Source organism: Muscardinus avellanarius (genome assembly GCF_963383645.1).
Source record: "Muscardinus avellanarius genome assembly, chromosome: 4".
Lineage (NCBI taxonomy): Eukaryota > Metazoa > Chordata > Mammalia > Rodentia > Gliridae > Muscardinus > Muscardinus avellanarius.
The window spans coordinates 125,311,175-125,337,234 of record NC_137789.1 but is presented as its reverse complement, the minus strand read 5'-3'; the positions used below and the strand labels follow the sequence as shown (position 1 = coordinate 125,337,234).

The window sequence follows — 26,060 nt, the reverse complement described above, 5'->3', positions numbered from 1 at the left end:
AGAAACCAGAAGAAATCTGTAGACAGGTGAAATCTGTACAGTTTTCTTCCTTCTTGTTTTGTGTGTCATATATAAAAAGTAACAAACAGTAACTTGATACATCTTATTCTTTTCTTTTTTGGTGGTACTGGAGGTGAAACCCAGGGGCTTTTCTACTTCTGCCCTATACTCCCAGACCTATTTATATTTTGTTTGGAAACAGGGTCTCACTAAGTTGCTCAGAGCCTCACTAAGTAGCTGAGGCTGGCTTTGAACCTGTGCGATCCTCCTGTCTCGGCCTTCCAAGCGTGGGGATTACAAGCATGTGCCACCACATCCAGCTTACATCTTACTCTTTTAAAGAGGACAAATGAAAAAGTTCTTTAAGCAAAACAGGTCTGGTATTACATGAAGTTTAAATTTGTGAATGTGACATTTACTGAGATGCAAAACTAAAGTCCTTTTCTTTCATTATTCCATTATGCAGTGCTCCTTATTTGCAGAGAACTACATAATTTAGTACTTTTCTTTTTCGTGCTGGGATAAAATCCAGGGGCTTTCTACCTCTGGGCTACACTCCCAGACCTATTTTATATTTTATTTAGAAACAGAGTCTCACTAAGTTGTTGAGAGCCTCACTAAGTAGCTGAGGCTGGCTTCGAACCTGTGTGATCCTCTTGTATCAGCCTCCCAAGTATTGGGATTATAAGTGTGAGCCACCACGCGCGGCTCTAATTTAGTCCTTTTAAAGGCACATGTAAATAAACCAAGCTCTTCAATATACCAGTATAGCCTCATTAAACAATGTAAAGTAAAACCCAAAGTCATTACATAAGATTATATCTTACTTTTACAGTTTCTACATCTCCAGCCTTTGCAGCTTCCAGCAATTGTCTGTCTGCCTCCGAATTACCTAACGGAATACCCTCTAAAAAGAGAGAGAAAGTGGAAAGAGTGATTAACTTTTATTTAAAAAATGGGACCAAGATTCAAGGGAGAAATTGTTATCAAAAAGTCCTTTTAAAGTCTGCTAAATTAAATAGGAAATTTCTACGGTAGTAAGAAAAAATATTAGGGCATTTTAGAGCTTTTTTGGAAATATAATACATATATAAACAAAATATTTAAGTGCGTAAAACTGTGAAATATGATTAAGTAATATAAAGGAACATAAAAAAGATAATGAAGCTGTTCTGCTCTATAATCAAGCCATGTGGAATGTTAGAAAAGCATTAAACTAGTAGAGCAATAGCCAGAAACCTCAAAGTGAGGCCAGGCATGGTGGCGCATGCCTGTCGTTCCAGTACTTAGGAGGCTGAGACAGGACGACCACAGGTTTGAGGACAGCCTTAGCAACACAGCAAGACTCTCAACAACCTAGCAAGACCCTGTTTAAAAACAAAACATAAAAAGGGCTAGAGGTATAGCTCAGTGGTAGAATGCTCCTGGGTTCAATCCACAGTATCCCCCCAGAAAGAGAAAACAGTGGTTCTGCCATTAACTAGTTATCTAAATTGGGGCAAATCAAATTCTCAAGCCTCAGATATTTCAGTTCTAAAGAGCAGAGTTGGACTGGAAGTTATCTAAAGTTAATTCCAGATCTGAAATTGTGTTTTATAGCTCATTTAAAATTTCAGAAAAGAGAACATCTACTACGTACCCTAGAAAAAGAAAACTCGAGAGAGATTTAAGACTGAAGTATAGCCGGGCGTGGTGGTGCACACTTGTAATCCCAGCATTTGGGAGGTTGAGACTGGAGGATCGTGGTTCTCAACCAGCCTCAGCTACTTAGTGAGGCCCTTGCAACTCAGTGAGACCCTGTTTCAAATATAGAATAAAAAATAGGGCTGGGAGTATAGCTCGGAGGGAGAATGCCCCTGGGTTCCATCCTCAGTACCACACACACACACACACCAAAAAACCCTGAAGTATAAAAAATTAAACCTTATAAAATTATATACAAACTTATTCATAATAAAAATAAAAATTAAAATGAGACAGATTTTTACCCACTAGTGGGCAGAGGAAACAGGAGCTGCAATGACATTTCTATAGTTTGTACTGAAAAATACATCTAGTTTTTCTGTAAATTCAAAAATCACATTCACCTAGGGAAAATATAAAGAACTGTAATCCTGTTGACAGGAAAGCTGGTCTTTCATGCCTAGTGGGAGTGTAAAATTGTACATATAATCTTCCTAGGATATAATTAGAAAATTTTATGCAACCCTTTGACCAAGAAATTTCAATAAATTATTCTAAGAAAATAGCTATAAAAGTGAAAGTACATATTAACAGTACTTTGCATAAAATTGGCAAGTCTGTAAATTCTGTCACTAGGCCACTAAATTGGACTGTTACTAGCCCTAATTGAGTGTGTGGTATATGGAAAAGAAAAGGTAATCTTCAAAGTCTTGTAGTTTATTTAGTTTTGGCAGGTCCTAGCAGGCTGTGTTAACCTGCCTTCATTAATTCAGTGTTTCTCAAAATGCCATTACTGGACTATAGGCATAACACCATGAAAGTTAACTGCTAAAGACAGAAAGGGCTTGATCTATTATTGTTTTTATCTAAGCTCTAGGATTTCAAATCCACCCCATTAAATTCTCATCAACTAAAGATGTAGGCAGATACCTTAATTAATTAAATTTGTTGTACTGGGGATTAAACTTGGGGGATCCTAGCTCTGAGCTGGGCCTCCAGCTCTTTATATTTTGAAACAGGGAATTGCTAGGTTGCTCACTGCTGTCCCTGAACCTGTGATTGTTCTTTCTTAGCCTCCCAGCACTGGGACTTCAGGTGTGAGCTATCACACCCAGCTGTTTATTACTCTTAAAAAATTCTTTGGTAAAAACCTGAGAATCATCTATTTATTCTGAGACTGGGCAGAAAATGCTACTGGATCAAAATCATAATTGTGATTTAAGAATATGAGTTAAGAAGAAACAGCTGCTGGGTGTGGTGGTGCAAGCTTGTAATCTCAGGGCTGAGACAGGAAGATCGTAGGTTTGGGGACAGCCTCAGCTACTTAGTGAGGCCTACTCCAACTTGATGAGACCCTGTTTCAAATAAAGAATAAAAAATAGGGCTGGGGATATAGCTTGGAGGTCGAATTCCCCTAGGTTTCATCCCTAGTTCCACACAAACAAAAAAACAACTAGCCAAAAATTCTAAAAATTTGCTTCTTATTACTCCTATATACAATACCTAGTAATGTGAAAACTGTCAAGGTTAAGTTAAAAAAAAATTAATGTCATAGAAGCATTTAATACCTTGGAGCAGTTGCTGCACATTTTCATTTCCCATCTGCAAGGCAGTAAATCCCTGAAGTGATATGATGTTAGGATCACATCCATAGCTCAGAAGCAAGCGGCAGGTTTGTAGATGGCCACAGTGTGCAGCTCTGTGCAGAGACGTCTGACCAAGATTATCTAGAGCATTTACCTTAAGGATGCAGAAAAAAATTGAAATTAGCCTGTAGTGCAATTTATAATCATCCGATCCTGTACTTAATACTTGCTAAATATGTCTCAATATTCTTTTATAAAGCCTATTCTCCAGTGCCAAAGCAAGTATTTTTTGCTCACATCTAGAGCATATATTGACCCATTCATGAAGGCTGACATCAATGTTAGAAGGAAGACCAATCTGGGGTTTAAAAGTGAGATTTTGAGTAACAGTTGTATTTATTGTTAAGGCATTCATAAATCCACTGTAAGTTGAATCCATGTATATTTATGGATCATTGAGCTCTAAAAAGGTGGAGATTATGTTTTCCAAGATGGGCAACTATGAGAAGCAAAGCCAGAGATAAATTAGTATTAAAATACTTATCTCTATTGACTTAATCTTCTACTTCATTTATCATGTAAAATATAATCTATAAACATGGTTTAATGAAACACTTTTCAGCAATACAATAAAATGACTGTTGACAGGTGGACAAATCTCTAAAACACTGTAGTAGGTGGAAAAAAGCTTACACAAAAGAGTACATATTGTATGATTCCATGTATATGAAGGCCTAAACAGGCAAATATAATCAATGTCAGAAAAAATAAAATCAGTTGTTACCTCTAGAGGTGGAGACTGCTTGGGATAGCATTACCTCTGCCAGGAGATGTTCTTTATCTTGATGGGAGTTTTGGTAACGGAGATGTTATGTATTCGTCAAAATCAGCAAATGTACATTTAAGATTTGTGCATTTCACTGCATGTAAAGTTTATATTTAAAGAAAACCTGTAAACAAACACTGAATTCTAGTTGATGTGTATGTGGAAGTATTTAGGGGGAAGTGTACAGCAATCTGCAAATTACTTTGACATGTATTAAAAAAAAGATATATTAGTACATATATAATAAAAAGTGATGGAATCTAAGTGGTGGGAATATAGTCATGTCTGTACCATTCTTTCAGGTTGGTTGTATCTTTGAAAATTTTACAAGAAAAAGAAATCACTTGTAAGACTCCCTCTATCTCATCTACACCTCCAACTCCCTACCATGGAAATAATTGTTCAAAACATAACCAAGAAAGTAAGTTAGTTAATCAGCAATCAATCCTGTGTCTGCTATAGTCTGTTTTGAGACTGGTCAATTCATATTCATGGAATCAAGAGAATATTTGAAGCAGAACATCAATACCTTTTTCATGAATGTAAAACTAGACTATGAATAGCTAGTTTTCATTTTTACAGAACCTGAAAAATTTAAATGTGCAGAAAAATTAAACTACTCACATACCCAAACTCACTGAAGTGTAAAAAACATCCACTTGAAAACTTGAGTACCACTTTGTTAAGATTAGGGTGACCAACTTGTCCTAGTTTGCTTGGGACTTTCTTCTTCCTAGCATTGAAAGTTCTGTTTCTGGAAATCCCCAAGTCCTGAATAAAACTGGGTGGTTGGTCACCCTAGTCAGGACTGTTTCACTGAGTTTTAAAACTCACATTTAGTATGCATCCAGATAGTCTTCAAGCAAAGTACCACATGTATAAAAAAAAAGCAATCAATGAAAAGTTACAGAACAGAGAGACAAATGAGAGATGCCAAGCAGTCAAGAGGAAATAAACTTTATTTTATTCAGTAATTTACAATAGGTAAGATCAAGAGTACACATTATCAAGAACTCCCCAAATCAAAGAGAGATTCGGACACTGAGAAGCAACACAAAAGAAACTGGAAACTTTTAAGTGGTTCCTTGAGTGAAAGAAGTACAGATAAGACTACTAGTCTGCAAAGCTCATATAGGGAAGGACCTCAGGGTCAAGCCAGAGGAAAAGGGGTCTCTGTTCCTTTCTTCTCCCTTCATCCAGAGCAGCTCCATTTTTTTCTGTTAGATACTGCATTTCTACTAAAGACTTTGAAGACAGAAAGGATCTGTAGCTAAACCTGAAAATTGCTCAATTAAGTGACTATTTAACTATTTGACTATTGCTCAATTAAGTGACTAGTAGTTTTAAAAGTTCTGGGTAAGAAATGATTCCTAGCCTTGATGGAAGCACAATTATTCAATGAATAAAATGCCTTGTTCAAAGATGCCAACTAAAGAACGGTTTTTTTATCAACATAGATAGGTATAATGTATTTATGTCCTAGGCAGAAAGACTGTCACTGGGGTAAATAAGAGGAGCTATCATGGTAACCAATAAAATCTGGTGAGAAAAAAGTGACTACAAAGATTTGTCAGATAGTATGTCTCTAGCTGAGATATTCTGGAATGTGTACTTTAGACAAAGTCCCAAGGATAACTATGACCAGTTGGGTGTGGTTAAAAAGAATGGAGAAGAAAGGAAATAAAGGAATAAAAATAATGTATATATGAATAAATATAAACTTTCTAGTAAAAAAATTAGATACAGAAAAAGTTATCTGCAAGACCATTTTTCTTATTTCCCCACACAGTGTTGGGGATCAAACCCAGGACCCTGTGAACAATATGCAAATGTTCTACCACTGAGCTGTATCCCTATACCTTTTTAAGATTTTGAGACAGGGTCTTGCTAAATTGCACAGGCTGGCCTTGAACTTGGGATCTTTCTAACTCAGCCTCCTGAGCAGCTAGGAGAACAGGCGTGCACCACTGCACAGCTGCACCACTGTTTGTAAGTATAGATTAAGAGAAAAAAAAGTCATGGTTTAGGGAATAAGGCATGTCATCTACTAACCAGGAAATAACTTAATAGATTAACAAAGATTACCAAAATGGACGTGTACCTTTGCTTCATGTTTCACCACGACTTCCACGACATCATTATGAGCTTTCTCTGATGCCACGTGCAGAGGAGTCAAGAATCTTAAAAGAGAAAGTCAGCCAGACAATGAGTATGTTTTCAAAGAACAAAATGTCCATAATATTTAATGATTAAAAGGATACTTACTCTTTAGTCTTTTCATTGATGTTTGCTCCTTTTCTTAGCAACAGTTCACATATTTGCTTTCTTTTGGGATATGGAGATGCAGCAGCACAATGCTAAATAATTTAAATTGTAGCATTAATCAAGGACTATACATAACTGATTAAGAACATTGTGCTTCCAATCAAGAATAATCAAGAAGATATTTAACTTCTTTGTTTTATTTTTGACCTAACTTTGCTCTTGAATGACTTTAAATTGGAATGTGCAATAATCACCAAATTGTGACAAGGCTTGAAAATTCTATATACCAGATTCTGTTCCTAAATATTCTGATCAAACTTTGTCCTCTTTGAAGAACACATTACTGATATAATGAAAACTTAGTGATGCAAAACAATACCTCTCTCACAGCTGTTTCTATACAGCATGTTTTTTCTGTTATGCTTAACAGGAAAACACCCCAAAGGTGGAATGTATTTACATGAAGAATAGTTATCTGCTCTTAAGTCTTTCTTTTTTTAAGTACTGGGGATTGGACTCAAGGGTGCTCTACAATTTAGCTACATCTTCATTCCCCTCCTTTTCTTTGAAATAGGGTCTCACAGACTGTTGAGGTTGGTGTTGAACTTGTGATCCTCCCGTCTCAGGCTCTTAGATACTAGGATTATAGGGGTGTATCATCAAGCCTGGCATCTGCTCTCAATTCTGCATGGTTAATATTACTGATGATATAGCTGATATGCCGAGTAGTATTTATCTCTTTTACCTAGTTGCTGCAACAGGATAAGGAGCTTGGAATAGTATCTGGTACAACCAGTTTTAGAAAACAATAGTACAAAGCTACAGCATCTGTATCTATGATACATCAAGGAGGAAAGGAGACACTGGTAGGGATTTGCCAATTATAAACCTAGTTAAGTATCTCATGTTCATGGTCTTTATCTTTGCAATCTCAACATCCAGGATGATATATTCATGGACAACAGGTATTCAGTAATGTCTGAATGATGAATGACACAAAAATCAATGTATATATTTTAAAAGGTAAAGCTGAAAAATCCATAGAATTTTTCTATGGATTAACCAGTTCTGGTTAATTTTTAAGCAAAGTTGCTCTCTACATGTAAACATATTAATTACATATGATATTTGTGCTGTGGGTAACCTGTTATTAATCATGAATCCGATTCTCATGTTTCTGCTGCAGGTTCATTCTTTGATATTGTTACAGTCACCCAAATCACTCCTTTACCCTCAGTAAAATAAAGTCGAACTGATGAACACAGTTCCTATGGCTTTTTAAGGTAACAATCCCAGGACTACTATCAGGAGAGCGCAGAAAATGGAAATAATTTCCAAGAATTCTTCATCACATTCACCTCAAAATGCACCCCTACTCTTCTGTATCATCCCTGAGTGGGGCCTACAATCTCTTGAAACCAGAATGAAACTGCTCCAGTACCACAACTGCCCACCAATACTTAACAATAATGAGGAGGAAACAACACATTGTACAACAGCTTCCCCTAATCACGCTTTTGCGTTCCATGGTTTCAGCATCTACAGGCAATTCAATCCAAAAATGATACATGGAAAAATACCAGAAATAAACTATTTTTGGTGGCACTGGGGACTGAACCCAAAGGGGCCTTCTAACTCTGAGCTACACCCTCAGACCTATTTAATTTTTTATTTGCAAACAGGGTCTCACTAAGTTGCTGAGAGCCTCATTACACTGCTGAGTCTAGCTTTGAACCCGTGATCCTCCTGTCTCTCAGCCTTCCATTTACAAGAATTATAGGTGTGTGCCACCATGACTACCAGAAACAATTTTTAAGCTTTGTTTACTTATATATTTTCTTCTTTATGCAGTACTAGATCCATGGACATTCTACCATTAAGCTAAAACCCGAGGCTTTTTTTTTTTTTTTTTTTTTGAGACAAAATCTCATTAAATTGCCCAGGCAGGCTGGTCTTGAATTTACCATCTTCTTGCCTTCTCTTTGTTTGCTGTCATTATAAGAATGTGCTACCATTCCTTTAAACGCTGGGGCTTTCTACCACTGGGCTATCACCTCAGACCTTTTAATTTTTTTTCTGAAATAGGGTCTTGCTAAATTGCTGAGGCTAGTCTGGAACCTGCAATCCCTCGTCTCATCCTCCCAAGTACTAGAATTACAGGTGTGCACCACTTATTCAGCACCAGCTTAAGTTTTAAATTGTGAAAAGTTTGAGAAATGTGATGACATGTTTTGTTGTCACCCTCAGTATGTGAACCAACTCTTTGTCCAATGTATGCAGGTTATTTATTATTTATTATTATTATTTTTGCAGCACTGGGGATGGAACTCAGGGGCATTCTATCTCCAAGCTACACCCCCAGCCCTATTTTTTATTCTTTATTTTGAAACAGGGTTTCACTGAGTTGCAAAGGACCCAACTAAGTAACTGAGGCTGCCCATGAACTGAGATCCTCCTGTTTCAGCCTCCCAAATGTTAGGATTACAAGCATGTACCACCACGCTCGGCCTGCATGTTATTTATGTTACCTGCTCATTAGTACTTAGTAGTCATCTCTCAGTTATCATCAGATCAAATGTTGAGGTACCACAATGCTTATATTTAATTAACCCTTATTTTACTTAATAATGGCCCTAGTGTTAAGAGTAGAGATGGCGGCAATCATGTTAGGTTAAATAGAAGCTCTAAAATGCTTCCTTTAAGTGAAAAGTCCTGACAACATAAACAAAGGGAACAAAATACTGCATGCTGAGGTTTTTAAAAACTAGGGTAAGTTATTGGTATTAATCTCTTACTCTGTCTAATTTATAAACCGTATCACATGTAAGAATGTACAAGGGAAATCACGTCAGACCACTGCAGATAGCTTTTTGGACTAGAAATTTTTCCAAGTTTCCCTGTACAATTTTACTGTTGTTGTGGCTTTAATTTTGTACTAGCTATATTTTTTTTCTAAATGTTTAAAAAAGTAAAGTAGCAAAAATATAGAACATATTTACAGACAGGTTTTCACATAAGTTCCACATAGCATATTAAGGCATAAGGAAGAAAATTTACCATAAAGGATTATTAGGTCAGGCTACGCTGAGTTAAATCTATCAAACACATTAATTTGTCTTCTCCCACTTAAAGCATATTCTGCAATTCATAAATTTCTACTTTTATGGTACTTTTATTCTTTATTTTGACATAGGTTCTCACTAAGTTGTGGAGGGCCTTACTGGGTAGCTGAGGCTGGCTGCGAATTTGCAATCCTCCTATGTCAGTCTGTCAAGTACTGGGATTACAAGTGTGTACCACTATACCTATTTCCACTAAACCATTCCAACTTCTGTATTCTTATCAGGTATTACTGTAACATTTACACTTTATGATCCCAAATAGCAAATGATACATACCATCTATGATAATAAAAAAGTTATACATAATATATACCATATACAATTTTTTTCTGGATGAGTTCTCAAACCAATAACACTATTACCTTGGGAGGAAAGGGTGAAGCTATTTTTTTGTATCATTTCAATTGTTTTCTTTACATATGTATGGGCATTAATTTACTTTAAAAAAATTACAAATAATATCCTGCCATACTGAGGATTGAACTCAGGATCATTTACCCGAGCCCTATTTTTTACTCTCTATTTTGACATAGGGTCTCACTAAGTTGTAGAGGGCCTCACTAAGTAGCTGAGGCTGGCTATGTATTTGTGATACTCCTGTCTCAGTCTCCCAAGTACTGGGAATTCAAGTGTGCACCAATACACCTGGCATAAAATATAACATTACGATTGGCTTGGTATGCTTTGATTATTATACTTTAAAACTTAAGTGTGAAATATTACCAATGCTGTTTCATGTGTTTGAGGATGTTTGAAATTCACCATTTCCAGAGAGAGATGCTTTTTGATTCGTGTAACATCAGCTTCTCGTGCAGCTTGAAGCAATGAATGGCCTTTAAATTCATCTAGAGGAAAAAGCATTTAAATCTACATGAGAATGATCTAGTAAAGACATCTAGTACTTTTCTTGAAATCATTATTACTTTTTGGTACTGAACTCAGGGGCATTCTACTTCTGAGAGACAACCCCCAGACCTATATTTTATTCTTTAGTTTGAAACAGGGTCTAACACTAAGTTGTGGAGGGCCTAAGTAGTTGAGGCTGGCTGTGAACCCAAGATCCTCCCATCTCAGCCTCCCCAGTACTGGGATTACAAGGGTGTGTCACACCTAGCTTTTGAAATTAATTTGGAAATTATTTTTTAAAACACTCAGATGGAGGCTCCATAGATGTTCTCCAAATATAACCCCACAGACACAGACACAGTGGTACTTCTGTGCTCCTCAGTTAAAAGTCAATTCATCCCCAACAGTATACACAGAATCAAACTATGGAAGATTCCTGGCCTGCTCTAGTTAATAAGTGGTCTAGAGGTATGTAGAGTACTGCAATATATGCCCAGACCCAGGTGTTCTGAGAATTTTCCAAACCCAAGAATTTATTTTCTGAGTAGAGAAATAATCTCTACATTAACATTATGGAAATAGCAGATGGTTTTCCTTAAATCTATCAGATAACTGGGGGCTAGACAAATAATCTACAGTGAAAAGTGCCACCCATGATGAACAAAATGAGAGTATTTTTTCAAAGTTTCTTTTACTTATCAGACTTGTAAAAACTACCCATTATCCTTTTATATTGCAGTATAATAAAAGTCTAAGCCAAGAACCCGCTTATATGTAGCAATATTATATTTCAATTAAGTGATTACTTTTTAACTTTATCAATTATAGATAGAAAACCAAAATTCAGCCCTATGTGTCTAATAATATCAGATGTTAAGACATGGAGACTATATTTGCAAGATGACAATCTTACAAATACTTTAACTTCACTAGCAGATTATTTTGAAAGTCATATCAAAGAAAGGAACAAACCCCAAATGCTTTCATTTCAAAGGCATAACAACTATGAAACTACAATATATGCAAATATATTTTCTTTTCATAGTGTCTAGAATAAGTAGAAGCTTCCAAATTAACAAATATGCTAAACAACAGTAGATATTCATGGTTAAGAAAAATATTCTATCATTTAAGTATTTCCAAATATAAACAGAAAAGAAAAAACTTTGGTTTATTGATTTAATATCCTAGCTGCACATTCATCATTTTTATACTCACATGACAATCTTTCTTTTAACTGTGGTGTAGGGGCCAAGTCGATAGCACTTTTATTGTGACAATTTAGCAGTGTTGGATCTGCACCATAACTTAGGAGAAGAGAACACACCTCAACCCTGTTCTTAGAAGCTGCCTCATGAAGAGGAGTGAACTGCCACAAGTCCATTGCATTTACGCAGGCACCATGCTGGGGAGAAGAAAGTGGTGACTTAATGTTCAGTTTTTAAGAGAATTTAGAATTATCAGTACTGTGCAATTTAACATAACGGTCAATTTTTATGAAAATGTGATGATTAGTCCTGTATAATTTAACAGCATGCAAGCTTAGAAAGGTGATATTCCCAAAGTTTACTTTTTAAGTCAATTATTCTAAAAAGAGAACACATTTTTCTCTCAATGGAAAAATCAGTATGATTGTTAGGATTGCCCACAAGGGCCTAGTCAACTTTTTTTTTTTTTTGGTTCTAGAGTTTGAATCCAGGAATATTCTATCTTCAAGCTATATCCCAGACACTTGGGTCTCACTAAGTTGCTGAGGCTGACCTGCAACCTTTCTTTTTTTGAGGGGTGGGTGGTACAGGGGGTTTCTATCTCTGGGCTATACTCCAAAACCTATTTTATTTGGAAACAGGGTCTCACTAAGTTACTAAGACCCTCACTAAGTAGCTGAGGCTGGCTTTGAATCTGTGCGCCACCACGCCCGGCAACCTGCAACCTTTCTATCTCAGCTTCTCAAGTACTGGGATTACAGGTACTGACTGCATCTGTTATTTAACACTTATTGTTAAAAAAAAATTAAGACTGAAGAAGAAAATTTAACCTACAACTTCTCCAAGAATCCCTTCCAACTCTTGGTACCTGGGTTGACCCCAGGGACATCTACTTCTGAGTTACTCCCCAGCTCTTTGGGTCATGGATAAAATCAAGATATAGGATATTTTCAGTATCCAAGAATGCTTCCACATGCTTCTTTTATATGTTTTCATTCATGTTATGTTATAACAAGTCTTGTTTTCATTGTTAAGAAACACTTTATTTTACAGACATATCACAATTTACTTATCACCCTGCTAAGGGGCAATGGGATTGACTGTATGTAGGTCTTGTGTGTCAGCACACGCGCGCTGGAGATCAAATCCAAGATTTTGTGCATGATAACCAAGCACTCTACTATGGAGCTACATCCCAGCCCTGTTTCTAGTCTTTGACTCTTATGAATAATATAAGTCTATACAAGTCTCTTTATGGGCACAGGTTGCCATGGTTGGTGCAATGTTTAACTTTATTAGACAATTCCAGACCATTTTTCTAAAGGAGATTCATGTTTTACAGTTACTAACAATATTTTGAGTTCTAATTGTTCCATATGCTTGATAACACTTCATTTGTCAGATTTAAAATATTTTAGCCATTTCCAAATGTTGGGAGTCAGACCACTGAAGTAAGACTAGTTCAACCTCCTATCAAACACAAACTCCCTTCCACAACATTTCTGACAGAAGGCAAACCAGATACTTGCTCACTTAGTGCTTTCAATGATGGGGAGCCAATTCTTGGCAAGCATTGTTTCTTATAGTTATTAGGTTACTCCTATTGTTAAGAAGTACAGGACTACAATAAATTACTATATTCTCCTTCCCTCCCTTTCTTTTTTGTACTGGGGATTGAGCCCAGAGGCATATTCAAGCCATATCTCCAGTCCTATTTTATATATTTTTAAAATAGTTTTTCTATTGTTTTCATAGGGCTGAGGATTGAACCCAGGACTTTGTGTTCTAGGCAAATCCTTTGCCACTGAGCTAAATCCACAATTCCTTATTTCTTATTTTTATTTATTTTTTTGGTGGTACTGGGGTTCCTGGAAACCCTTCTACCTCGGGGCTATACTCTCAGACCTATTTTATATTTTTTATTTGGAAATAGGGTCTCTTAAGCCAGTGAGGCTGACTTCGAAACTGCGTGATCCTCCTGTCTCTACCTCCCAAGCGTGGGGATTATAAGCATGCGCCACCACGCCCGGCTCCTTATTTTTTATTTTAAATCAGGGTCTTGCTAAGTTGTTGAATCTGGCCTTGAAACTGTGATTCTTCTGTCTCAGCCTCCCAAGAACTGGATTACAGGTGTGTACCACTGGGCCTGACTTAATTTATATACCTTTTTTTTTGCAATACTGGGGATGGAACTCAGGGACATTCTACCTCTGAGCTATACCTCCAGCCTTTTTGAAATCATGTCTCATTGAGTTGCAAAGGGCCTAAGTAGCTGAGGCTGGCCATGAACCCTGGTCTCAGCCTCCCAAATACTGGAATTACAAGTGTGCACCACCACACCCGGCTCTAACTTATCTACTTTAACTCTGCTCTACTTGTCTTTTTTGGTACAAAAAAAGAGCAATTTTTTTTCTTATTGTTGTAGTCTTTGAAAGCAATTCTTATGTTTTCCTTTTCTACTCTAAAATGCCTAAAAGTTCCTTCATTCATGCTTCATATCAGATGATCTCTAGGCTTACTGTCCTGGTAGCCCGAAACTAAACATTTTATTAGGAATTTACTTAAAATAAGGAAAGCTTGAACTAACAACATATTCCCATTGTGGTTTAGCTGAGTAGGATATAGTGCATTCATCATTACATCTTCCCTTGACACTGTATTCCTACCATTGGCATAAGATTATGAATGCTTCTTAAGCAGTTATATCACAATTTATACTTAATACTGAATTAGTGGGTAATTTAAAAGTTCCAGAGTAAGCCAGGCATAGTGGTGCACGCTTATAGTCCTAATACTTGGGAGGCCGAGACAGCACAGGTTTGACGTCAGCCTCAGCAAGTTAGCGACACCGTTTACAAATAAAATAGGACTGAGGGTGTAGCTGGGAGGTAGAATGCCTCTGGGTTCAATCCCCAGTGCCACAATAAAATAAAATAAATGCTCTATTATTTTAAAACATAAAGTAAAAAAAATTTTTTTGGCGGCACAGGGGATGGAACCCAGGGGTATTCTACCTTCAAGCTATACCCCCAGCCATTTTTAATTCTTTATTTTTTAAACAGGGGCTAAGTTGTGGAGGGCCTCATTAAGTAGCTGAGGCTGTCCGCGAACCGCAATCCTCCTGTTTCATTGCCCGAATCCGGGGATTACAAGTGTGCACCACCTCACCCGGCTTCTTATTGATCCATATTAAGTTTCATTTTACTAGCTTCAATCCGAGCTTGCTTAAGTATTAGTCAACCTTCCCAGGTTCAAATTAATTTGCGGACTTCCGGGAAGATGGCGACCGAGAAAAGCGGGGCTTAAGAGCCCCGCTAACAACAAATCTCCATTACCACAAAATCAGCGCCTTTCATAGCCAGAAAACACCATCACCAGTGAAACAAAAAATCACCAGGCTCCAGAGAGAAAGTGGACTGAGAACAGAGCCACAGAGGAGATACACCGGCCTACGCCCGAGGACGCGGCAGACGCAGCAGCAGCAGCGCCATACTGCCAGAGGCACCGGCGAATTCACGGGACGGCTACAGCAAGCCGAGGTGAGCCACTGTGGAACAGCCAGGCGGGATTTCTCCGCGCAGAGCATCTAAAGCTCCCAGTGGCCGAGCTCAGCACACGCTGCAGGGATTCAGAGTGGAAATCAAAACCAAGAGAAAAACGCCAGCCCCAGAGCCGAGGGCGTAGCAGCGGCGCCATATTGCCACTGGCGTCAGCAGCACCGAATTCAGCGAGGACAGTACAGCTCCATCTGCGTACTCAAGAACAGTGAGTCAAATTGCGAGCCACAGAGGAGAAATCTCAGTACTGTACTCCCTGGGACTTGACCCAGTAGGGGAGTGGCGGTGGCAGAGATATCACACCATAGGAGAACGTGCAACCTGGCACCCCCCACAGTCTAAAGCAGCCTCTATCGACTGTCTGGGTCAGAGACTCTGTGATACAACCCAGTAAAGGAGTAGTGGGGTCTGAGATACTACTGACTCGAGATCCAGAGCACCTTAAGTGAAGTCATAGTGACCCAAGCGAAGAACCCAGAGAAGGCACAAACTTCCGAAATCATGGGAAAGAGGAATAATACTGGAGCAATGAATGCTCACATCCCCACAACATCAGAACCCAATAAAACAGAAAATCAGAGATTTCTAGAAGATCAAATCAGGAAAATAACTGTAGAAATAATAGAGGTGCTTCGAAAAGAACTCAGAGAGCCAAAAAGAGATAAAGGATGCAATTAATGAAGTAAAGGCCTCAATTCAAAGCACAAACAACCGATTAGAACACATGGAGAACAGAATCTCGCTCTTAGAAGATGATCATTCCAAAAATGAACGCATAGTTTCTAATCTAGAAAAAAATATCCGACAGCAGGAATCTGATATTGAAGAAATATGGGCCCATTTTAAGAGAGTTAACCTAAGAATAATTGGAATAGAGGAGGGAAAAGAAAGTGAAACCAAAAGGATCAACAATCTCTTCAAGGAAGTAATAGCAAAAAATTTTCCAAACATAGAGCAAGAGGTCGATACGCAGGTCCAGGAAACTTATAGAACTCCCTTTAGACAGGATCGGAGAAGAGGATCCCCACGCCACATAATTGTCAAAATGACCAATGTGGAAGCCAAGCAGAGAATCTTAAAGGCAACAAAAGCAAAGGGTCAAGTAACATTCAGAGGCAAACCAATTAGAATCACTCCAGACTTCCCAAACCAAGTTATGAGAGCCAGAAGGGCTTGGAGTAACATATTCCCAATTCTGAAAGAAAACAACTTCCAGCCAAAAATTTCCTACCCAGCAAAACTTTCTATCAAATTAGATGGAGAAATAAGAAGCTTCCATGACAAACAGAAACTGAAGGAATTTATGTCTTCAAAACCAGCACTAGAGAAAATACTCAAAGAGATTAACTACAAAGAAGAAATAGGTAACACAATCCAGAACTAGAGAAACAAGATTTTCCATCCAACAGACAACTAAGATTGGTTATCTGTGGAGATTCATTATTTATGTTAGTCTTTTACCTATCTCTAAAGGGTATTGTTTGTCTTTATTGTTGTTAATTTTTAGGATTTCTAGTTGGAATATTAATATACCTACAGATATAGCAATTGGAAATATTTTATCCCATTCTATTAGTAACTGTTAACTCTGTTTACATTGTCTTTGGATATACAATATGTTTTTTATTTTTTAGGGAGTTTGTATACTCTTCTGTTGCCTGTGCCATTGAAATCATAACCAAGAAATCACTGCCAATTTCAATGTTGTGAGGTTTAATGACCCAGATTTTCTCCTAAAAGTTTATAGTCTTAAGATTTATATTTAGGTCTATTATCTATTTTGAGTTAATATTTGTATATGGGATTAGGTAAGGGTCCAATTTTATTCTTTTCCATGTAATTATTATTTTTTAACAATATTTAGTTAAAAGATTAATATTTCCACCACCAAATGTTCGTGGAAACCTTGTCAAAAATAACGTGACAATATAGGGAAGAATTTAGCTCTAGTCTTTTATTTAACTCCAATGGTTTATATATCTGCCTTTAGAATAGTACTACACTGTTTCAATTATTGTAGCTTTATATGGTTTGAAATCAGAAAATATATATCTTCTAGCTTTGTACTTTTTCAAGATCGTTTTGGGTACCTAGAGTCCATATTCCATATTAGGATAGATTTTTTTCTGAAAAATAAATATATAAATATATGATAGTTTCACCTAAAAAATAGAAAAAAAATATTCTCTGGTAAGAAAGAAAGCAAAAAGAAATATTGAAATGTTATCTTTAAGTCATCAAAAGCTTGGTATCAGACAAATGAAACTGTTATGTGAGATTATCATTTTTAATTTTAGATAAATTGCCATAATACTAGATGTCAACTACTAAGCCAAGCATGGGAGGGAGGAATAGGGAGAGAATGGGGTGGGGATTGGGTGGGGGCTGACTGGGAAAAGTGTGCATGTATGTCTACAAAATATGTATCCTACTATGATGTATGAATACAGTGCACCAATAAAAAAAAATTAATTTGCAGGTTTTATAAGTATCCCTTTCTAACTCTTTATCAAGCCATTAATAAAAATGTGGACCCCAAAACAGGCAGAGACAGAACCTTTTGGAAACGCATCAGTGGTTCCAACATTGCTTTCTAAGCAAAGAAACACCAGTCAGCACTTTCTGTACAGTTGTTTAATTACCCATCTACCTGACAGAATTTTCTGCTTATTATAGCCAGAGCCATCTATTTGCTTCTTTGTATTTAGAGGCTATGAGGAAGAAGAAAGTTGGGAGAATTCTGTTATTCTCGTGTCTGCTAGGGGAACACTTCTATATTTGATGAAAGGACTACGTCTTGGTGCCTCTCATGCCTAGGCAAAACACCCTGGTTATGAAAAGCAGCCACTGAATGTTTGCTCTTAGATAACAGCTTCTGCTAGCCAGCAAGAGTTGCTAACTTGATGTTGCCCAGAACCTCTGCATATATTCCAAATTCTATCTATCTCCTTTCTCCTGACATTCCTGAATATTTACTATTGCCTGCAATTTTACCTTCTCTAATATCCTTTATCTAAGCAAAACTTCTAATTATATTTCCATTCAGTGTTTTTTTCTCCCCTCCCAGTACTGGGGACTGAACCTGGAGCCTCACAAATTTTAGGCAGGCACACTGAACTATATACCCAGCTTTCCTTTTTTTTTTTTTTTTTTGGTGTGTGGGGGTATGAACCCAGGGTCTTACACATGCTAGGCAAGTGTAAGTACTCTATTACTGAGCTACATCCTAGCCCTTCCACTCTTATTCAAGTAGAATACTAAGTGAACTGTGTCACACAACTCAGCTTGTGTGTTAAGTCTTAGTACAATTTGATGTTTCACCCTTATCTGAGGTAATGTTTTAAATACTCTGATGAATTTAAGATTCAGCTTTATAAGAAGGAAAAGCATGACTACTATAAATACATAATATTTTATATTGAACACCTAACCATCACTCTCAAGTTATTTTATGAGAAAAATGCATGCCCTGGTAGTGCATACCCAAAAGGAAGAACAGAGGCACTGGAAACAAATGTCTAATTCTCTTCCTATGACAGCTGCCAACACAGTAAGGAAAAGTAGGGACAGGGTAACAGCAGTAACACCCTTGGATCTACTCCAACAAAAATATTTTCTTTTTGTGGTACTGGAGAGAGGAACCCAGGTCTTTCTACTTCTGGTCTATACTCCCAGACCTATTTTATAATTTATTTGGAAACAGTGCCTCACTAAGGCTTGCTTCAAACCTATGCCATCCTCCTATTTCAGCCTTCCAAGCACTGAGATTACAAGCATGCGCCACCACGCCTGGCTCCAACAAAAATATTTTCTACTTTTACTCACAGAAGTCAAAATAAGAATTTTTGTGCTAGTCTCAGAACCTGTTTATTAAAAAGCAGCCCAGCATATTGGAAGCAGTGATGTTTACCAAATGAGCCTATGTCATCACTTAATGTATGATTGACATGATAGTAAGTGATATAATTATTTTTGGTAGCGATACTTTACACTTAAAATCATATAGTACTTTAAAAAATCTGAAATCAGATGCTGACTTATTAATCACTCATATTTTATGATTATGCATATTCCTTTTCTATTAGGCACTTAGAACCGAGAAAAAAAGCAGATATACTATGTATTTTAAATACTTTTATGTAAAAGAAAATAATTAGGAAAGTATAAGAGAACTAACCTTGACCAGAAGTTCAGTTACTTCATAATGACCATAAGAACAGGCATTGTGTAATGGCACTAGATCACTATGGTGAGAAGGGGAAAAAAGGATGTGTTATTACAAATTCCCTTAGGCCTAGAAGAATTCACAAACTAAAATATATTTAAATTTATACTTAGCTTTAAATGGCAAAGGCTTCCAAGACCTTTTAGGAACTTTTAGAAACATTCACTGGAACCCTAAGTCCTAACTTCTAACTACTAAGGTTCTTTCAAACCATCTTCCTTTTCCCCCCCCACACTACTACTGCCACCGACTTTGGGCCTACTATTATTTCTCTCCTGGACTGCTAATATATTCCCCGTTCCAATTTATCTTCCAAACTGTAACTAGATCTCTTCTCCTCTCCCCCTTCAATCCTTCTTTTTATGGTACTAGGGATTGAACCCAGGGTCCTTCTACCATTTTATTTTGAGACAGGCTCCCATTAAATTGTCTAGGCTGGCCTAGAACTTTTGATCTTCTCTTCCCTCAACCTCCCAAGTAACTGGAATTACAGGCATGCACCACAATCCCTGACCACACACATATTTTTCTAAAAGGTAAACTTGATGTAGTTACTACTTATTTTATCATCATCCTTAGTGGTTCTTCACTGTTTTCAAAAGAGATGGTGCTAATTTTTTTTTTTTTTTTGTGGACCTGGGGATTGAACCCAGGGTCAGGGTCATTCTACATTTAAACTATACTGCCAGCCCTATTTTTAATTCTTTATTTTGAAACAGAATCTTACCAAGTTGCAGAGGGCCTCACTAGCTGAGGCTGGCCACAAACCTGTAATCGTCCTGTTTCAATCTCCCAAGTTCTAGAATCACAAACATGTGCCACTGTGCCTGTCTTGGTGCTAACGTTTTAACATGGCACACACAGGACCCAATACCCTCTCAAGTCTTTCCCTTTAGTTAACAGTATGCTGAACTTAACAGTTCCCTATAGAGTTCTACACATACTATTCCCTGGGTGTAAGATTTCTCTCCCTCCTTTGATCTGGCTCACTTTTACATATTTTTTCCAGATTCAGCAGTGGCTTTTTTTTTTTTTTTTTTTTTTTTTCTGGTGGTACTAGGGATTGAACCCAGGGGCATTCTGCCTCTGAGCTAAACTCCTAGCCCTATTTTTTGAAACAGGGTGTTACTAAGTTGTGGAGGGCCTAAATAGCCGAGGCTGGCTGCGAACCATAATCCTTCTGTCTTAGCCTCCCAAGTACTGAGATTACAAGCACGTGCCACCACACCTGGGTAGCAGTGGCTCTTCTGTGAAATATATTTTTGAAATCTTATAAGGCAAATTGCAAATTGTTATAGATCTCAATAAACCAAGACCCAATGACTTCATGATAGGAAAGGAAGGATATGCTATAAGAGAGAGCATAGTGAAACCTTAATGTCCTGACTTATAAAGCTTTTCTCTCTTGGAGATCACATACTAATTAATTACCATAGCCACTATCATGACAGCCTCTGGAAATGATGGCTACCTTTAGTCTCTTTGGTTCTATGTGTACTCTCTTGAAAGGCTAACAGCTTTCCAACACACCCTTTTGATTATAAGAATCTTTTCTTGCCTGAACCCGTTTTATTCCTAACTATGTAGTAGATATTTTACTTGACTCTGCATCATATTTTCATAAAATCAGGAACTCTGAAAGTAAACTCAATGTTTTTCCCAAATTATTTTACCTCTTGAATTTCTTTTTGGTGGTACTGGGGTTCCTGGAAACTCTTCTCCCTCCGGGCTACACTCCCAGACCTATTTTATATTTTTTTTTATTTGGAAAACAGGGTCTCTTAAGCCAGCAAGGCTGGCTTCGAACCTGTGTGATCCTCCTGTCCCCGCCTCCCAAGAGCGGGGATTACAAGTGTCCACTATCACGCCTGGCTACCTCTTGAATTTCAATATGTGTATTATTTGGTCTAACTCATTCAGCTTCTGGATATAAAATGCTGTTTTTTTCTAAATCCCATTTTCTCTCATTATGTCCAGATGTTCAACATATCTTACTCATTCTTACACTGTAATATTTATTGCATTTATGCCTTCATTTTAATTTTTCTGCTACCATTATAGATTCTTACTAGGTCTGAACCCTCAAACCTCACTTTTCTAATTTCATTGTCTTGTCTTTCTCTAATTAATCCCACACACTACACCAGAATGCACCACATACAACTCTTCTTTTAGAAAAAATCATTCTCCTTGTTTTAGATCACAAAATGCTCAAGATGGCAGAAGTTAAATTCCTAAGGATAGAATACCACACCCTTTAATACTGTGTTCTCAAGCATTTCTCTAATCCTTTTATCTGTCCCGCATATGAACCATCTGCTTCAGCCAAGTTGTCTAGTTAGCATCTTTTTTTATTTTGTGGTGTTGGAGATTAAACCCAGGCACTTACCCATACAAGGCAAATGCTCTACCACTAAGGTACACCCTAGCCTCCTCATGATCATCATTTCTTAAATATACGATGCCATCTGCTTTAGTGCCCTGACTTATGTAACAATTCTCTTATAGAGTGATGTTCCCCAAACTCTTTGCTTTTTTGAATTGAGACCTGCCTTTAAGGTCGAGGTTCAAACCACAACCCTCTGATAGTTTTCACAACCACTTCATCCATCACTGATAGGTTCTCTCTGGGAACTCTTTTAGTATTATCCCTCTGTACTTACAATCTGGTACTTGATAGAGACCTCCTTGATTTATCAGGTTATCTTTTATACTCCAGAAAGTATAATGTATGAGGGGTAGGCTTAAGGTATTATAATTCCCTATAATCTCTGCGCAATCTATACATTATATTATTTTATTTTTTTGGTGGTACTGGGAATGGAACCCAGGGGCCTTCTACCCCCGGGCTATAATCCCAGATCTATTTTATATTTTATTTGGAGACAGGGTCTCTTAAACCAGCTGAGGCTGGCTTCGAACCTGCACGATCCTCCTGTCTCAGCCTCCCAAGCGCGGGGATTACAAGTGTGCGCCACCACATCCGGCAATCTATACATTATAAAAGGCTCAATATAAGTTAATGTCGTTTAGCAAAAAATATTATGCTTTTAATCAGGTTACAAAGTGTATTAAAAGAACTGTAACACTTAAGTCTACATTTCTGTTCAAATACTTGCCCTTTATCTTTAGCATGAACATCAGCTCCATGTTGCAATAACAGCTGTACAATCTTTACTCTGTTGTATCCTGCTGCCAAATGCAATGGAGTTGACTGAAATATCAATAAAAAAAATTAATAAAACTCACACAATGAATGAATAAGTGTGTGAAAAAGTAAAAACCCAAACATAAAACCAAAAGACCTGGTTATAACTTTACTGTCTAATATAGTTATGTTTTTATAAAATCTAACAAATACACTGAAGGCATAATATAAAAGTTTTAAGTTCACTATCGTATATAGAAAGCAAACAACTTAAAATGTTTGTTATCAATAAAGTCTTCCGAATTTGCCCAGACTGGCCTCAAACTTATAAACCTCTTGCCTTAGCCTCCTGATTAGCTAGGATTACAGGCATGTACCACAGTGCTTAGCAAATATTACGAAGTTTGAGAATTAATCTGAATCATTGCATCACGAAGTATCAGTACTCTCTTACCCAGTCTCAGGAGATGAGCACAAATTTAATTACAAAAGGAAGTACCTTTCTGCCATCACTTGCGTGGCAGTTGACATTTAAGGGTGTAAGTAGAGCCATCATTTTGTCTTCATTGCCACTCCTAGAAAACAAAAATGTTGCCTGCAATTTGTGTTCCTTATTAGATCCTTCCTGGAGGCATGTATTAGGATCATTAAGGGAAAATTATTTTCTTTTAAAGCATACTTATTGCAAAAAATTTTAATGAAAAAGTTTTCATGGTACACATTTAATAGTATTTGTACACACCTGGCACTTTCCAAGAGTTCATCTTTCTTATATTCACCTGTAAATTGGGGGGAAAAAAGATTGAAAATTAAAAAATATCAATGATAATTTTATGCAAAAAGATGCCTAATGAACTGTCTTTAAAGCAAGTAAATTTGGAAATAAGTTTCTAATAAATGAAACATAATCAATAGCATATCATAACCGGGTATGGTGGTGCACACTTGTAATCCCAATATGTAATTCCAATTTGGGAGGACGTGGTTTGTGGACAGCTTCAAAATAAAGAATAAAAAATAGGGCAGGGGGTATAGTTTGGAAGTAGAACGCCCCAGGTTTCATCCCAAGTACCAAAATAAATAAGTGAATATAAAAGTATAATCAATAAAATTTAAAGTGATATAAAGATTTGCTGAAATAACGTCAAAACTGCTACCTAAAATGTGAATTGTGTACTGATTATAAGGCAAGGCTTCTTTTGTGCACTAAGACTTTTTTTTTGGTGGTATTGGGGTTGAACTCAGGGTCTTTTCTACCTCCGGGCTATACTCCCAGACCTATTTTAACTTTATTTGGAATCAGGGTCTCCCTAAGTTGCTGAGAGCCTCACTAAGTAGCTGAGGCTGGCTTCGAACCTGTGTGATCCTCCTGTCTCAGCCTCCCAAGTGCAGGGATTACAATCATGCACCACCACTCCTGGCGCACTAAGACTTTTTAAAAGATAGATTCCAAAGACATAAAAATGTTATAGCAGAGTACAATAATTACCACTCTTTATTGTACTAAAATCTGTGTGTCCAGAATACTTTGCATTAAAGATGATTAGTTATAAGAGAATGATTAGTGTTTTTGAAAGGATTCTGTCAAAAACCATTTAAATATTTTATTAAAAAAAGGAATGGTTTATAAAGGAGCAATATCTAAATTATATAAAAAAAATTCAGGAGTATTTAAAAAATATCCTGAATGCTCAATAGCAACAAACAATAAACCTTCACTAAGACAACAATGACAAAAGTAAACATGAATTTGAAAAGATGTCAACCTTCTAGATGTAGTAAAGAATAGCAACTGAATTGATATTATTAAAAACCTCTAGTTGAGGTCATTAATCACAGGAGGCAGACAGTCTACCCAGTAAAGTTGTTATTCATGTTCTTCCTAGAATAACCTAAGAGTACACCAACTCACCAGTCAGCACTGCTTTGGCAGATGGGTCTGCTAAGTCCAATGCTGTCCTTCCATCTGTATTTCGAATGGTCGGCTCAGCTCCATGCTGTAAGAGCACTGCAAAATAGCAACTATACTTTAAAAAATGGTAATCATTAGAATTTCATTTTCGTAAATCATTTTCTTAAAAGTTCTGGTCCAGTAGTCTTAGCTGTTTAAATACAGTTCATATCCTATAATATGATACATGTTATATTTTAAGTTTAAGAAGACATAGGTGGGCATGGTGGTACATGCTTGTAACCCCAGTTTTTGGGAGGCTGACACAGGAGGATTGTAGGTTTGAGGACAACCTCAGCAGTAAAGTGAAACTCTCATCAACACAGTGAGATTCTGTTTCAAAAACAAAACAAAAATTTTTTTAAAAAGGGCTGGGATGTAGCTCAGAGGTAGAATACCCCTGGGTTCAATGCCCAGTATCACACATGCACATGCAAAATAAATAGTAAATAAACAAAATACATATAATGGCCTATTAAATAAGTTTCCCTTCATTTTAATGTGAAATTTTCTTTGGTTATTTTGTATGTGGTGATAAATAACAAAGGATTGATTAAAAAGTAGTAGGGGACAAAAGGGGGCAAGTTTGCTTGAAAGCTTCTTTCATTCTAAAGGAACATTTGCCTATGCTAGAAAACTCTTTAGCCTGAGAGAAATATCTAAAGCTATAGACAGCTCAGGGACAGAGATCTGTACAATTAAAAAACACATATACAGGTAAATTCTTTAAAAAACAAAACATGAGATGGGCATGGTGGCGCATGCTTGTAATTCCAGCATTTGGGAGGCTGAGACAGAAGGATCGCAGTTTGAGGGCAGCTTAAACTACATAGTGAGACCCTGTTTCAAAATAAAGGATAAAAAAATAGGACTGGGGTGTAGCTTGGAGGTAGAATGTCCCTGGGTTCTATTCCCATTACCCCCCCCCCCACACACACAAAAAGATAACTCCTTATGCTTTTAATCAATTCTGTAATGCCTTTTATCATCTCCTTACTCAAGAAACAATAAATTAATCAAAAGAAGGGGGCTGCTCTGATTTCTCCATTAGTGACACCACAATACACCATACTTCAATAAAAAGGTAAAGTAGTCTGAGGAGTGGAATAGGTAGGTATACATTGAATGGAATAGGTAGATATACACTAAAGCCAACAAGGCATTTTTTTTTTTAAAAAAAACCTTCAACGAGGGAATACATGAACAGGAGTTGCCAACTAAGTAGTTGTTTTTTAGGTTAATTATAGTAAGTTTTAAGTTAAAAATTCAAATATTCTTTCTAGAGTTAACAAACCCGAAATAAAAGCTTCTACTTTATAATCTAAGGCACATAAAAGGAGAAGCCTCATATTATGCTCTATATTGTTATTTGTTATATAAAAATACTCTAGCATATTCTATCTATAAATGAGGAGCTGGGAGAAAACAGGCAAATATATACAATGAAAGGAAGCTGAGCTCCTGTTCCTTGATAGGGCTAATTTCCATTACATTTTGATCCTTTCTTTCTTTCTTTTTTTTTTTTTTTGTGGTACTGTGGATGGAACCCAGGGGCATTCTACCTCTGGCTACACCCCCAGCCCTGTTTTTATTCTTTATTTTGAAACAGGGTCTCATTGAGTTGCAAAGGGCCTCGCTAAGTA

The 26,060-nt window shown here is 37.0% G+C and overlaps 1 protein-coding gene across 1 annotated transcript in view; it reads right to left on the bottom strand.

The window, feature by feature from the left end:
- TNKS2 (tankyrase 2) overlaps positions 1 to 26,060 on the bottom strand; it is a gene marked incomplete at both ends in the record, with an annotated part of 77,793 nt that overhangs the window by 36,226 nt on the left and 15,507 nt on the right. Inside the window, 11 exons of the mRNA XM_080694946.1 lie at positions 828 to 907; positions 3,252 to 3,423; positions 6,197 to 6,275; positions 6,361 to 6,452; positions 10,206 to 10,327; positions 11,547 to 11,733; positions 19,271 to 19,337; positions 22,438 to 22,532; positions 22,966 to 23,041; positions 23,209 to 23,245; positions 24,379 to 24,474. Coding sequence (XP_080551072.1) covers positions 828 to 907; positions 3,252 to 3,423; positions 6,197 to 6,275; positions 6,361 to 6,452; positions 10,206 to 10,327; positions 11,547 to 11,733; positions 19,271 to 19,337; positions 22,438 to 22,532; positions 22,966 to 23,041; positions 23,209 to 23,245; positions 24,379 to 24,474 — 1,103 coding nt within the window. The remainder of the gene's footprint in view (positions 1 to 827; positions 908 to 3,251; positions 3,424 to 6,196; positions 6,276 to 6,360; positions 6,453 to 10,205; positions 10,328 to 11,546; positions 11,734 to 19,270; positions 19,338 to 22,437; positions 22,533 to 22,965; positions 23,042 to 23,208; positions 23,246 to 24,378; positions 24,475 to 26,060) is intronic.